This window comes from Camellia sinensis, chromosome 15 (genome assembly GCF_055761805.1).
Source record: "Camellia sinensis isolate YWXY chromosome 15, ASM5576180v1, whole genome shotgun sequence".
NCBI lineage: Eukaryota > Viridiplantae > Streptophyta > Magnoliopsida > Ericales > Theaceae > Camellia > Camellia sinensis.
The window spans coordinates 29,355,155-29,370,951 of record NC_138975.1 but is presented as its reverse complement, the minus strand read 5'-3'; the positions used below and the strand labels follow the sequence as shown (position 1 = coordinate 29,370,951).

The 15,797-nt window shown below is 37.4% G+C and overlaps 1 protein-coding gene and 2 long non-coding RNA genes across 4 annotated transcripts; 1 reads left to right on the top strand and 2 right to left on the bottom strand.

The window, feature by feature from the left end:
* Nucleotides 1-2,082: 2,082 nt before the first annotated feature.
* On the top strand, nucleotides 2,083-3,988 carry LOC145813758 (uncharacterized). 2 transcript variants are annotated; one of them, XR_014357009.1, is made up of 3 exons: nucleotides 2,083-2,113; nucleotides 2,222-2,329; nucleotides 2,657-3,988. It is a non-coding gene; the product is annotated as an uncharacterized LOC145813758 (long non-coding RNA). The 2 variants fall into 2 exon arrangements; XR_014357010.1 differs by having other exon boundaries at nucleotides 2,084-2,113; nucleotides 2,661-3,988.
* Nucleotides 3,989-8,335: 4,347 nt separating this feature from the next.
* LOC145812887 (uncharacterized) lies at nucleotides 8,336-9,019 on the bottom strand. Its single transcript, XM_082908114.1, has one exon. It carries the CDS (start codon nucleotides 9,017-9,019, stop codon nucleotides 8,336-8,338), a length of 684 nt encoding a protein of 227 aa, XP_082764240.1.
* A 3,639-nt stretch (nucleotides 9,020-12,658) lies between these two features.
* Nucleotides 12,659-14,434, bottom strand: LOC114270184 (uncharacterized). The gene is made up of 3 exons (XR_003631859.2): nucleotides 14,021-14,434; nucleotides 13,781-13,864; nucleotides 12,659-13,431 (listed from the first exon to the last, which is right to left on the bottom strand). It is a non-coding gene; the product is annotated as an uncharacterized LOC114270184 (long non-coding RNA).
* Nucleotides 14,435-15,797: the final 1,363 nt, after the last annotated feature.

The window sequence follows — 15,797 nt, the reverse complement described above, 5'->3', positions numbered from 1 at the left end:
ATATATGTTCTGTATAAATGCACTAATCCTTAATAAATAGAAATATTTATTTGACACATCTTGAAAGATAACTTCTTCTTTTTTTTCTTTTCTTTCAGGTAGCTTTAATTGTTTTCCTTTCCCATATTGGGAGTTTTGTACCTACAGATGTTGCTACTGTAGGTTTGACTGACAGGTTCGATTTTTATATCCCTGGCCTTTTGGTATAATTAATTTTTTTGGTACTGCATTTTTGCATATTTTACTACGAGAACTTACCAGAATTCCAAAAAATATGATATTTTGTGCCATGGGAAGAAAATTTATGAATGCTGAACAATCAACATTTGTGATTGATCTACATCAAGTTGGAATGATGCTAAAGGTATAGTTACACAGTTTTCTCTTAACCTACTAATAATGGACATGGGATTGACATTGTTATCTTGCTGCCATATTTGAAAGTGGGGTTCAAGTGCCAATTAATCGAGGGTTATCGCCAATTAATTTGTTTCTTTGCTTCTGTTTAAATTTTGAATTCCTAAAGTATCTTAGAGATTGTTGAGTTTATGTAAGATTGATGCTGAGTTAAGACTCTTTCTCTGAAGTTCTTGGTTTTTGTTTTTGAGGTGGAAAGAGCTTCATTTCATCATTTTATAGTGTGGGTTATACAGTATATTTGGATTGGAGGTTGTTCACTTTATATGAGATTGATGTTGAGTTGAATTCTTCATCTTTTGTGTATGTTATCATATTTATTAGGTGAGTTTTTTTTTTTTTTTTTGTGTGTGTGTGTTTGTGCGTGTGTGTATTTTCTAGCTTAGAGTTGATTTTAGCTTTATTTACTTTTGTTTATATCTTAGATATTGTTGAGTTTATGTAAGATTGATGCTGAGTTAAAACTCTTTCTTTTTCGTGTACGAAATCAAAGTCCTAAATTTCGAACTGACAAGGTAAGATTGTTTGTTTTGATTTTGGTTGCTTTGGTCACTGTTGTTTTGATTTTGAAATTAGAAATTACGAAGAAGAGGTGTTTTTTGGATAATTTACTTTTGGTGCATTTTTTGGTTGCTGAGATTTTAAAGGAAAAAAAAAGGGGGGGAAAAACAATTTGGGGTTTTGGTGATCGAAGTTCATATTTTTTTTTATAAAAATAAAAATAAAAATTGTATTTTCAACATTTTGTTAGTAGCTGAATAGATTTTAACTCAATACTCCTATTTATACTGTAGAACACGAGATTCAGTGTTAAACATGATTGCTAAATATGTAGGACATGAGATTTCCTTTTGGAGAATATGAGATTACACATTTGAAATTACAGTTTTAACTTAGTACTCCTGTTTATACTATATACGTATGAAATTGCAGTTTGAAATTACCCTTCGAACTCGCACTCGCAAGGTAAGATTGAGAATTGTTTCAGTATGTTTTGTTTATTTTTATTTCCTATTTTTTGGTATTTCTTATTATTTAAAAATAAATAAAGTCTAAAAATGAAATTAAATCGCGTGTGTTTCATCATCTAATTTTGCTTTTCTAATTCCGCCTCTAATGATGTAGAATTAAAGAGGCTAATTCTTTATAAGTTTTTTAAGAAGAAGAATACTTCTTTATATTTTTTCAATATCTTTATAAAAAATTGACAAGACTCTATAAATTTGAACATAATATGTATAAATTACAATTACATTTTAATATCAACATTATTTATACCGTGTACGGACATATACTAATTTATTTATATAGATGCAAAAAAATCAACACTTAAGACCGAAGTACCCTTTTTTGTCAGCAACCTTAAAGCAGATTGATTATTTTCTATATATATATATATATATATATAAGAGGTGGAGAGTCGAACAGCTGTACCCTCTCTCTCTCTCTCTCTCTCTTACTTTCGCGTACCATCTCTGAGGAGGAACGGTAGTCAAACAAGAGGGTTTTGGAGAAGATGATGACTACAAAAGCAATACTCTGCTTTTTCGTGCTCTTCTTCTCTACCTCCCATGGCCAATCTATCATTCGTCAGCCAATACCTCTACAACAACCGTTCAACATCAACAAAACCCATGGCGGATCTATCATTCGTCTGCCTCTACCTTTATCTTCCATTAACATCAACAAAACCCAGGTCTCCAAATCCCCCTATTTCATATTTTTAATTTTTCTTAATATTTTTTGTTTTTTATGTATATATGTTGATGTTTTTTTTTTATTTTGCATTTGGCTTTAAAAACAGAGCTCTTCGGACTGTTCTTACATGGTGACCATAACGACGAGCTGTTCTTCACCAAAGTACACTAGAGATCAGATCAGTCTCTCTTTTGGCGATTCTTATGGCTATCAGGTTTTCCTCTTCTCAACACTCAACTATATAAAATAGATGATTTTGTGCATATGTATGTGTTGTTTGTTTATGATTTAAGACCAACACAATTGAGAAAATTGCATCTGGAGAATTGGGGTTTTACTTGTAATTTATTTTATTTGAAAAGCTTTCACTAAAACGACTTGATTAATAGGTTGATGTTGTTGAAAATTTGTACAAACCTGTTGATAATTGTTTATTTATTTATTTTGTGAATAGAAATTTTTTTTGGAACTTGTTGTTAGCTAATTAATAACTTTTTTTTTTATATTATATTTTATAATAATAATTAGAATTTTTGTGTAGGCAGGCCTGAAATGATATTTGAGAGGGTAATTTATAAGTAAATTGGGCCGAGTTGGGTAATGAGCCGTTTTGTGGACCACAGTAAGAAGGGCTGAGTAAAAGGGTCTTGTAGTTAGCTCGGTCCCACAGGAGCCTTGCAGTTAGCTCAGTCACCCCGGTCAGTGTGGTAATTAGCTCGGTCACAGTGTTTTGGACCCGAGGTATTATGGCTTCTTAAGGTTAACCTTGCTATTGTTAGCGCGGTCAGAGCTTGCTATATTTAGCTCGGTCTTTAACGGACACAACTGAGGTATTGGTGAACAAGGGCCGAGCTATGAGTTGCATGTGAAGGTACTGGTTTGAGTATGACAAAGAAGTATTGTTAGCTCGGTCGTTTTGTCATATTACCGAGGTAAAACCATCTCACTTGGTTTAAACAGTGAAGGGGTGTTGAAGGATAGGAGGACTTTACATGAAGGAATAAGAGTCCTACTAGGATTGTGTCACACGGAACCTATAAAAGCTCATAACAGAACCTATGGAAGAGGTAACACAACTTTGATTCTCGAATACACAGAGCTTTTGCCTATTTGTCTATTTTTACTGACTTAGGCATCAGAGGGGTATCCGGCACACACCCGCCGGCTAGCTTGCGTTTGTGTTTTCAAGGAGTAAAGCAACGACGTACGGAGGAGCGCAAACTTGATCAACAGGATTATACGAGAACATTATTTCGTTTTCGTACAATATTGAACAAAAAGAATTTAGAAAAAGTTTCCTTGAAATTGATGATCCTTCGATTTTACATCCAAAATATTTGATAGCTCTAAAACAAGGAGTTTTTTTTTTTAATATTCTAAAAAAAAAAACTAATTAAAGAATTGATCCACTTGTCAAACTATTTAGGAAATTAACTTGCTTTTTGAAATCGCATTTTCAAAATACGATTTTGAAATTGAAATTGCATCTTGAATTTGCAATTTCACCTTAAAATCGCAAGTTGAAAATGATGACGTGGTGAAATTACATGTTCAACATGCAATTTCAATTAAAATTGCATTTTCAACCTGTGATTTCAAGGTGAAATTGCATGTTCAAAATGCAATTTCAATTTCAAAATCGCATTTTCAAAATGCGATTTCAAAAGCAAGTTAGTTTCTCAAATAATTTAAAAAGTGGGTCAATTCGCTAAGTAGTTTTTTTTTTTTTTTTGTAGATTATTTGAAAAAAAAACTCCTAAAACAAGAGCTTTAAAACTTTAATGGGTGCCCATTTATTGATGTGATGAGTGTGTCGTGGATTTTGATTTTTTTTCTTTTACTACATGGAGCTCAAATTAAAACTTATGTTTTAATCCAGGGGTGGGTGGCATTGTGGTTAATGCTTGGGGTTTAAGCCCCAAGGTCATAGGTTCAATTCTCTTTCCCTGAGCCAAGCACAGTTGGTTAGGAGGTTAAACCTCTAGTTTTCTAATCAGCACTTGGTGTGGGTTCAATGCTCCCCCACTGTGCGAATCTCGATTTAAGCGGAGCTTAGCTTGGGAGGTTGGGGTAAATTCCCAGGTTATAGTCTCCTCGCTCGGAACGGCTAACAGGACACCCTGGTGATCTCTGCAAGGGGCGCTGCCTTGGACCTGCAGGAGGGTAGAGAGAATTTTCCTGTAATAAGAATAATAATAAAAAAAAATAACTTATGTTTAAAGTTCTCTATCACTTCCGATTTTACACTTTGTAGTTTTATGGATTGAACAAGTATTTTTAATTGAAAATTAAGAGGAATATTAGGGACCCTAAAAATTTTAAATATTTTACATGAGTGCGAGATCTATATATGTGGATCCCACACACATTTAAGACATTTGGTAGAATTTTTAAAATCTCAAATATTTTCAAAAAATTAAGAAATATAATCACTTTGGGCTAATTTGGGAACATTTATATTATATTATTATTTTTTTATTTTTTTACATATTTTTTTTAAAAAAAATTAAAAAATCAAAAAATTAACTTTTAATCTACTTATTAAAACAACTTTTGCTGACTTTGCTCTCATATACATCACTTTTTGGTGCTGCTTCAGGTGTATGAAAAAGTACTCTCATGTTCTATTTGAATAATTTCTTTTAAATTCTATAAATTTAATACTCCTTCCCCCTTCCGCCTCATATTATTTGTCCATCTTTTTTAGGTATTTTAAAATATTTGTCCATTTCAGAAGTCAAAAAATAAAACTCTAGAGAATTCCAAAACTACCCTTTTAAAATAATTGTAAATATATTTAATAATGAAAATAAAAGGAACAATATGATGAATTAATATATTTTGATTTGATTTCAAAACAATAATTACATATCCCACTAAAAAGTTTTTTTTTTTTTTTTTTTTGAGCACCAGGCAAAGTACCATATATATTAACCATAGGGTATGGAAATTACAGACCTAGCAAGTTTATGTATTGGTTTAACCAGCACTCTATGCACTTTAGTTACACATAAAAAGTGGAAGGCAGAACTTAACATCAAAATATCTTGTAACACTAAATCTACCTCCTAATCAAAACAATTTTTTTGTGCACAGCTATCAACTAAAAGTTTACAATCAGTAAAAAGGGACATGCATGTAATTTTCCTCGTAATCGCCCACTTAATGGCTTCCAAAAGAGCTCTTGCTTCTGCTAGCAATGGAGACGCCAGCCGAGTTGAAATCCCTCGTTGATATACCTGCAGTTGATATTCATCAAAACAAACCCATGCAATTCCTGCTGCTCTTGTGACCTGCTGCCATGCTCCATCCACCACACAAGTAAACAACTGAAAATCCTTAGAAACCACACAAGTATTGGCAAGAACACAACAGTGGTTAGAAGATGAATCCTTCGACAATGCATGCTTATAGTCCAAACTAGCATTTGTAACATCGATGGAATTGTTGGACCATTGCTTTTTAAAATCATCAACCAGAAGTAATGTTTGTTCAATGGATAATTGTTCATTTTAAAAAACCTAGAGGTTACGCTGTCGCCAAATTGCCCAAAGGATAGCCACATAATGGAGAATAAGCTCATCCGCCTGAACAGAAGTTATCCACTCCGTCCACCAAATGTGAAAGCCAACAGGTTGACCTATGGAGAAATTCAGACCCAAAGTTGTGCCCCTCTAAACTCGTTGAGACCATTGGCACTCAAAGAAAACATGCTCTTTGGTTTCCTCAGATTGGCCACATCGAGCACATATTGCATCAATAGGAACGCCTCTTTTGCGAAGCTGCCATTTTACTGGAAGGATATTATGAAGACATTTCCACAAAAATAAGCTCAATTTAGAGGGCAAGTTTAACTTCCACAATTTTTTCCAAACGAAAGTATCCACTGTATTAGCACTAGGAGTTCCTGCATGTCGACGTTTTATAGTTGACCAATAACCCGACTTAACCGAAAAGATCCCATTTGTAGTGCTAGTCCACACCAATCTATCTGGGCACGAAACCAAAGGGATATAGATACCTAGTATCAGTGGAACCACTTCTGCTGGAAACAACCAAGAAATCAAATCACCTCTCCAACAATTATTTGGAAAATCTATCAAATGTGCCACTCTCATTTCTGGAAAGAAATTGGACAGCTTCATGCCTCGCACTGGGTTAATCTACCCCGGGATCCAGAAATCCTCAAAAGGTTTGATGGACTGCCCATTTCCAACCCTCCAGATTAACCCCTCATTTAACAATTCCCAACCCCACATTAAGCTTTTCCATCCCCAAGACGCAGCTTTAGCGCACTGAATGTTAAGAAAAGTTTTTCCGAAACTATATTTTCCTAACAACACTAAGGCAAACAAAGAAGTCGGATTGGACAATACTCGCCAAGCTTGCCTTGCTAAAAGCGCCTGATTAAAAGCACCAAATTCTCGGAAGCCCAACCCTCCCTCATTTTTAGGAAGAGAAATTATCCCATTTTTTCCAAAACATCCCATGTCCCAGATCTAACTGCCATAAAAAACGCCTAATAATGGTGTTCATTTTCTGGAGAACCCCACTTGGAATTTTAAAAACAGACATGAGGTATATGGGGACAGCTTGCAAGACATGTTTAACCATAATGCATCTACCAGCAAAAGTTAAAAGCTTGCATTTCCAGCCTTGCAACTTACGTGAAAGATTCTCAACCAAGATATTAAAGACTTCCCTTTTTGTCCTCCCAGAATAATTCAAAGATGCTCCCAAATAAATGCCAGGATTGGGGACTACTTTAAAACGAAAACAAGAATCCAAGATGCCCCTTTCCCGGCCGCCAAAATTGGGGCTTAAATACAACTCAGACTTGGAAATATTAATTCTTAGCCCAGAATGTTCACAAAACGCATTTAAAAGCCATTGTAAGCACCATACCTCTTCTCCTTTGAATTGCATAAATAAAAAGTAATCATTAGCAAACATTAAATGAGAGACTAGCGGGGAGTGCCGACTAATAGCAATACCTCGACAAATACCTTGCTGTGCAAAATGAGTTAACCTCTCTCATAAAGCTTGCATCACTAGAATGAACAGATAAGGCGACAATGGATCCCCTTGACGCAGCCCAGCTTTTGGAGTGAAAAATTCCGAGGGATGACCATTGAGTAAAACAGGAAAAAAAAAAAAACTGTGGAAACACATTGATGGATCAACTTTACCCAATGATCACTAAAACCCATACACCGAAGGACAGAGAGTAAAAACTCCCAATTGACCCAATCATAGGCTTTATTCATGTCTAACTTTAGACCAAAAAACATCTTACGCCCTTTTTTAGTATGCCGAGTAAATTCACTCACCTCATGAGCAATCAAGATATTATCAGAAATAATGCGACCCTGAAGAAAAGCACTTTGATTGGGGGTAATTAAATTGGGCAGCACCTCACGCAGTCGATTGGCCAACACTTTAGACCCAATTTTATAGATCACGTTGCAGAGGCTAATTGGTCTAAAATCATTAACAGTCATCGGGTCCTTAATCTTCGGGATTAAGAAAATGAAGGTTTTATTAAACTCCTTAAGCAGATAACCCGACTGGAGAAAAGCTAGCACTGCTTCAACAATTGAAGGTCCAACAGTACTCCAATAGTTCTGATAAAACCCCGCAATGAAACCATCAGGCCCAGGAGCTTTTAGTTTACCCATTTGAAAAAATCGCAGTTTTGATTTTAGCCTCATGAAATGGGAGATTCAATAAATTTTGATGGGGCCTCACTTAATTTACAATTGAAGGAAGAAAGTAAATCAAAATGAGTAGGAAAGGCACCTGGAGATGACCGAGTCGAAGTAGGAAGTGGATCATCACAGTGAAACAAAGCTTTGAAATGATTGAGAAAAGCTTGATGAATCTCCTTCTGGTCTGTGAGTAGAACTCCATCCTCCCGTTGTAGAACAAGAATTTAAACCTTCTTTTTCTTCCACGAGGCCATTTGATGAAAGAACCTAGTATTCTTGTCCCCCAAGTGTAACCAGTGCTGCTTAGAACGTTGAGCCCAATATAATTCTTGTTTGTTCAGGAGTTCATCTAGACGTTGCCGAAGATTCCAGTCCGCAGCTGAGTCAGCCTTGCTTCGAACGTGCCTCTGTTTCTGCTACAGTAACACCCGCACCTCATTAATTTTCCCCTGCAAACTCCGATATGACAAACTACTCCAATTACGTAGATGATTAAAGACAATTTGCTGCTTTCAGCACACCGCAAATTGGCTAGAGCTAGGAACCGAAACATGCCATGCTCGCGAAATAATTTGATACGAGGATTCATCTTTCAACCAGACTGCTTCAAACCACCTAACCCTCTTAGAGGATCTGAACACCAAATTTGTGTCGAATATCAACGGGCTATGATCCGACCGTTGGATAGGTAAAACAATGAGCGAAGCACTTGGGAATTTTTCAAACCAGTCTGAAGAGACCAACACACGATCCAGTCTTTCATAAATAATATCCGAATCAGCTTTGTTAGTGCTCCAGGTATACCACATCCCTTGATTTGGGATTTCAATCAGTTGCGTATTAAAGATCAAATTATTAAAGGAGTTCTCACCTCGAATTCGACGGTGCGTAAGACTCCATTTTTCAGCCAAACTTCTTACCTGATTAAAATCCCCAACCAGCACAACCGGCCCTTCACAGCTTCGGATTTTCTGTTCTAACTCCAACCAAAAAGGTGCTCTATCTTTCATAACAGGGGGCCCATAAACCAAAAAAAGATACCACTTACCCATAACCTTATCCAGCACTTCCAAAATCAACATTCGATCAGAAGCTTCCATGCCAACCATATCATAGTTATCATCCCAAGCAGCCCATAAGCCTCCCCTACTACCCTGACAATTCATATCGAAGCTATGCTTATAACCCAGAGACATCCCCAAAAAATCCACCTGATGGGCTAATTTTTTTGTTTCACTTAAGAAAAGCAAATTTGGTCTCTATTTCTGGGTCAATTGTTTGACTGTTCGAACTGTAAAGGGATGACCCAAACCCCTACAGTTTCAGCTGAACAACCTCATGGCTCCAGAGGAGGTTGTTGTGGGACAACCTCCTGAGAAACCCCATCAGGAACCTGATCTGGTGAAGAAAGCCTGAGACCCTCCATCCGTGCCGCCTCTTGGTCAATAAAATAACGCTGCAGCTCAGACCAATGGGCGGGATGTGTGGACTGCTCATTATTAGCCGTTGAACTGTGCTCCGAATCATAACCCGACTCCGATCCCCCCACACTCCTTTGTATGACGCACACCTTGGTTTTGAGACGACGTTTGCGTCGTCGGAAGAAGCCAACCTCCTGAGAAACCCCATCAGGAACCTGATCTGGTGAAGAAAGCCCGAGACCCTCCATCCGTGCCGCCTCTTGGTCAATAAAATAGCGTTGCAGCTCAGACCAATGGGCGGGATGTGTGGACTGCTCATTATTAGCCGTTGAACTGTGCTCCGAATCATAACCTGACTCCGATCCTCTTACACTCCTTTGTATGACGCACGCCTTGGTTTTGAGACGGCATTTGCGTCGTCGGAAGAAGCCATCCTCAACCAGTTCGCAACCCTTACGTTGGCCCAGCAATGGCCGTTTCTGACATCTCCCAGACTTGACCAGCTCTCTTCGTAATCTAGAGCCTTGCCGTTGACGCCATATAACTGCATCTGACATCTGAGAGACAGCATCCAGCGGAGGAATATGGTCTTTGGAGGCCCGATGCGAAAGTAGCCTGCTATTGACTAAACCACGGTAAGCTTTCCTTTTACGTCGGCCACCGTAATGCACTAACACAACTGAATCTGACACTCCACCGACATCGGGGGTGCAAGACTCCTCCTCTTCGCACCTTCCTTCTACCTCAGTCACACCCTCACAGTAATAAGCAACAACAACATCTTGGTGAAGACCCAAATGACGCCTTTTAAGGAGAGGCCCAGCAAACAAATCGTGCACCAAACTGTCATCGACAGAAGGAGGTAAGGGACCTGGCCCATGTGAACTAGAGGCCCCTGGTTGAGACCCACTAGACTGAGGCCCCCTCTCCTGAGGCCCAGATGCCAACAAGGCCCGCTGGCCTAAGTGGCGTTCTCCATCTGGTATATTTAATCTGCGGCCCACGCCATGCGATGGTATGGACTGAATTGTATTGTCCTAGTCCGAAAATTCAAAGAATCTTTGGCCCATCAGTTCCATCCTCATCTCTGCAGACCATTGTCCTGCTTGCTGTAGCTGCATCCTTTCAAAGTGATCCACATCAATCATGAGCCGTCTAGCATTAATACCCAAAGATTGCAATCCGTCAGCCCATTTATTCCACATTAATTCTAATTCAACCACTAAGTTTACCGGGTCGTTGGGTAGTGGTTCAATAGCCTGAGTTGACTCAAGAGTGGTTATTGTCAGCCACCCCATCCTCTTGTAGCTGGTCACTAACTACACCAGTTTGCAGAGAACTATCCAGAAGATGTTGTCCATTCTCCGCCTGCACCGGTACCAAAACTTGATCCACTGCAAGCTCCGAGTCATGAACAGAGTTGGTATGGTTGAAACGAGTCGGAATCGACCCCCCTCACCATGTGCAATACCTGTTTCAGAAACATGCCTCATAGTGGTGCGACGAGCTAACCGTGTTGACTGACTATCAGCCCGATGAGCATTCGCCCGAATTCTGGACGTATACATCAGTTGGCCTTCTTGATGAATCACTCTAGTCCCCAAACGTTGAGCCACATTAGCCAACTGAGTTTGAATAAGATGTTGGCCTTCCAGAAATAGTGTTGCACACTGTCCATCCGTATGTCCAATCCTTCCACATTTTCGGCACAAACGACAAAGACATTTATATTGACATTCAATCCAATGATGAGTGCCATCTTGAAACTTAAGGAAAAAACCACTAATCAACGGTGCCTCCAAATAAATCCACACCTTAATCCTCAAGTAACGAATATTCCGAGGAAAAAGAGGATCCACATCAGCCTGAAGGACCTCTCCGATAGCCTTACCCAAGCAAAATCCAGCCTCATAAGTATAACATTCAAGCGGTAACCCAACCAATCGGACCCAGATTGCAGCTTGAGAAATAACTAGCTTCTCTAGCACCAGCTGAGAGCGCCAATAATCGACCGTGAAAAAAGCTCCAGCAACAGCATAAGGGCCATTGGCGACCACCCTTTGTAAATTATCTGCATGCTCAAACGAGAGCATGTAGACATTCTTACTACGACCAATAACATGCATGAAGCCATCCAGCTGCCACAAATCATCTAGGAAAGATTGCATGAGAAAGACATTGAACTCCCTTATATCATGCACGCTCCAAACCAAACAGTTTTGATAAAGACTACGACCCACACCCCAGATGTCCTCATCCATTTCCATACTTACTCCGCACCGAGGATGATGCGAGGATAGTGGAATGTACGCGTGAGGAGAAAAAGCAGAGCGTCGTTCTTCAGAAAATTCACTTCCTACTCCAGTATCACTACTATCAGTCCAGCTCCCTTCTCGAGCAAAACCCCCGACGGTCTTTGCCATCCCAAAAAAGAAACAATGGGAAAGGAAATACACCTCCTTTTCCCCAAGAGGCCCAACAAAAAAACCTACCCAAACACCCCCCCAAAACCAAAAGGCACCGATCTGCAACACACCAAAAATAAAAAACAGAGGAAATAGCACCAGGACGTTCCCAAACCACACACCAATTAGAAAAAGACCCTGAAGAAAGCTTCCTCAAAACGAAGAAGAAACCTGCTCTCAAGAGAGAGAAAACTCCCCACTAAAAAGTTAGAATCCCAAAAAATACTACTAGTGAGGCGTAGATAGTATTCAGTTTGGTTGCTTTTTTAAAATTAATTTTTTATTTTTTTAAGAAAATCTAACTTTTTAAAAATAATCACAAAAAACATATTTTTAAATTTTTAAAAATTATTTTCACCTCAAAAAATAATAAATTATATAAAAATGATGGATTTTTTTATTATATTTTATTCATCAAATTAGTTTTCAATTTTTGTATTCAAACAAAAAACCAAAACAGGATTTCTAGGTGGCTGTTTAGGGTTTACATTTTTATGGTTTTTTTAGAAGTTAAAAAAATTGCTGGAAAATTGTTTAAAAATTATTTGCAATGAAAAAATCCTACTAAGTGGTTTGTATGAATTAAAAAAAGTGGATTGTGACACATTTAATTTTTATTAGTTCTTACAAACCGCTAAGCCGTTTGTTTTACTTTTTGTAAGGGAAATCTAGATTTTTTTAGGTTGTATCCAAACACCCCACATATATAAATTATAAGAGTCGACTTCTAGTCTTTAGTTCAGATCTCCGAACTAGATATTTTAATCTGAGCAATCACTACAAAAAAATTGACTTTTTGTGACGGTAAAATACCGTCGCTAATACTCCTAATGCGTCGCTAATTTTTTTTGTGACGGCAAAATGACTTTTTGCGACGGCAAGAGGGGGTCGCAATTGCAGGGGTTGCAAAAGAGTTTTTGCGACAGCACAGTGTCGTCGCTAATGTTTTGCGACGGCATTTTTGCCTTTTTGCGACGGCACTGTGCAGTCACTAATAACGTTTGAAATTTCTTGACTTTTTTGCGACGGCACTATTTTACCGTCGCTAAAAATGTTATTTGAGACGGCAAAAAATACCGTCGTTAGTAGTCTTTTTTTGCAATGGCAAAAACACTGTTTTGCGACGGTGTGGTGCCGTCGCAAAAAGTATTAAAAATATGAAAATTTTTATTTTTTGCGACAGTGTAATGCCGTAGCAAAAAGTATTAAAAGATAATAAAATTACTATTTTAAATAATAAAATTTCTATTTTTTGCGACAGTATAATACCGTCGCAAAAAGTAAAACCTGTAACAAAATTAATAAAAATATTAAAATTTTCTATTTTTTGCGACGGTGTAATGCTGTCGCAAAAAAGAAAAAAACATCCTACGATAAAAGGGAAAATTCAAGTACAAAAATTGTTACACTGATATACATGATAGACATCTGCTCCACCAATATAAAGATATGCAGGAAGCATTAAAATACATAATTTTTTCCCTATACCTAACAATAGGGGTATGGCATGGTGAGATTTTTTTTTTGGGCGATACGTATGGCATAACGAAACTTTTGCTAGAATTATCACAAAAATAGATCACTGCATTAGCCACCCAACTCTTGGAAGACTTAAATGCTAACACTCTCCTAGCCAAAAATTCATGCTTGGCCACACTTGCTTAGACATGCAATTCCCTCTTCCAGGTAATCTTCTCTGCTAATCCAAAACTCCGGTGCATCCTGCACGAGTAATCAAATTTCTCAATGTCCAACTTCATATCAATTCATGTTTTTGTTCCCTGTATCTAAAAAATTGCTTTTTGTTAAGAAAATTATTTTTCCTTTATTTATTTTTTCTTTTCTTGCTTTCCTTTTTTGCTCTTCATTTCAGTTTGCTTTTCACAAATCTGAAAGCAACAAATGCACTGTCCAAATATTGTGGTCTACTTTTAGAAGCACAAGACATACTTAACATGGGGGTGAAAAATGCAAATTGATAAATCACATCATTGAAACCACTGTGTCCTGGTTTGTATGAGTGTGTGTGTGTGAGAGAGAGAGAGAGAGGGAGGGGCAGGCAACACTGTACCTTCATAATTCCTGCAAGGACTGCTCCTCCAAGGTACACCATATGCTTTCTTCGCGGTGGATCCTTTATCCGCAACCGTAGTTTCTGTTAGAAGTAGAGGAAGATCAGAAGAATTGTTAGCTAACATGAAGTGAAAGCCTCATTATTAAATTGGATGAACAAAATAAAAAAAAAAAAACATGATATTTTTTCCTTTTTTCTTCTCCTTCCATACCATAACACATGTAACTTGAGTCTTACCTTCAACCCATCCTTGTTTCCCTTCAGAACAACTTCAAGGTAACGGTCTAAAATTTCTTTCTCCAGGCTGTAGGAAAATGAAATGAAAAACTTCAAAAACTAAATTTAAAGCTATATCGAAGTATCAGAACTAAAGAGGGCATCTCCTTGGGTTCTTACAAAACTAGATTAGCAATTCACTATTAAAATCACAAAGGCAGATGACTACTTTAGTTGCAAGACTGTAAAACATGTGGACAGATGTTTTCCAAGAGAAGAACATAGAGCAATTAAGACCAAGTTTTCAAAAAGTCCAATAAGTTGAAAAATCACTGCAAATATAACTTGTGAGAGACAAATTAATCACCAAGAAGAAAGCAGTGCAATGATTTTATATAATGCAAAAGGGGATTTAAATTTCTTATCGACTAGGCAATCCAGAATACATAGTACTCCCCCCACTTAAAACTATGTGTTGGTAGAGCCGTGAAAAATAAAACAAATTAAAAGTTAAATAAAACAAAATAAATGAAATAAACCCAAATGCATCACAAAGTGTATATGGCACGAGGTAGGGAGTGGTCCATGGCAAAAGGACCTGCCTCTATAGCTGTAGTGCATATACCCATCAATTTGGATTCTTCAGTTGATCAAATATACCCATCAATTTACAAAGTGTCTTAGAAAGTTGTACAAACCAACAATTTTAACCTATACACAATCATCTTGTTAAAGTACATATGCGGAGGAAGTGTGCCCATATTTTAATTAAGGCACAAAGATCCATCAACCAGCCCTCATAGCTGTGTATATGTACCAAATAGTAGAAGAGATAAGTTCCCATTTTCTTGAAGATAAGTAACTAACAAGAAAAACAGACTTACAGGAGTAAAAAGAGCCTCTGGAGCTTGGAACCGTTCTATGCCAACTTTGACGATCCTTCCATCTGGTAGCTGATTAAAGTAATTTTCTTAATAAATTAACAAAACGCAAAAACAATTTTAACAAGAAAAAGAATCACCTATGTCAAACATATGGTTTTAATGTCTTAGAAACTAGAAAATGAAGACACCAATGAGAAAAGGTCAAATGATATATGTACAACTGCTAAAGTATTCAGCAGGAAAACATGAAACTTTTTTTATATAAGTTACTAATAATGCTTGGAACCTCTCTATTTATAAAATTTCAGTGGAAATTCTCAAAAACTAAAAATAAAAACAAAATAGAAATAGAAATAAAAATAAAAAATAGTTGATGTGCTGAAAAAGGGTGCAAAACACCTACCCACTAGAGATAGCAAAAGGGCAAATTCCTGCACCAGCTACCAAGTAACAGACCTCAATGCCCCCCCACTCTTGGTCTCATAGGATGGACTTAGCTGGGGCAATGGTTGGTCATCAAGTTAACCAACCAAAAATATTTGCCAACATATTTGCCAATTAAAAAAAAAAAAATTGCATATTACATCCTGTAATACACAACCTGTAGCATGTGAAATTGCATATTACATCCTGTAACATACAAAACCCACACACAAAACCCACACAATGCCATACAAAACATTGAGAATTGAGACACTGCCACACATTACATCCTGCACACAAAACCCACATAGTGCCATACACAAAACCCACAGAGTGCCATACATCCTGTAACATTGAGACTGACATACAAAACCCATACACAAAACGTCATGTAGCATACAAAACATTGAGACTGTCATCATTGAGACAGTGCCATACAAAACTCATAAAATAGCATCCTGTTTCTCCAAGAAAATTCAGCAGCCCATACA

Coding starts and splice junctions, on each gene's coding strand:
- LOC145812887 (XM_082908114.1), bottom strand. CDS start 9,019: ATGTCTCTGGGTTATAAGCATAGCTTCGATATGAATTGTCAGGGTAGT.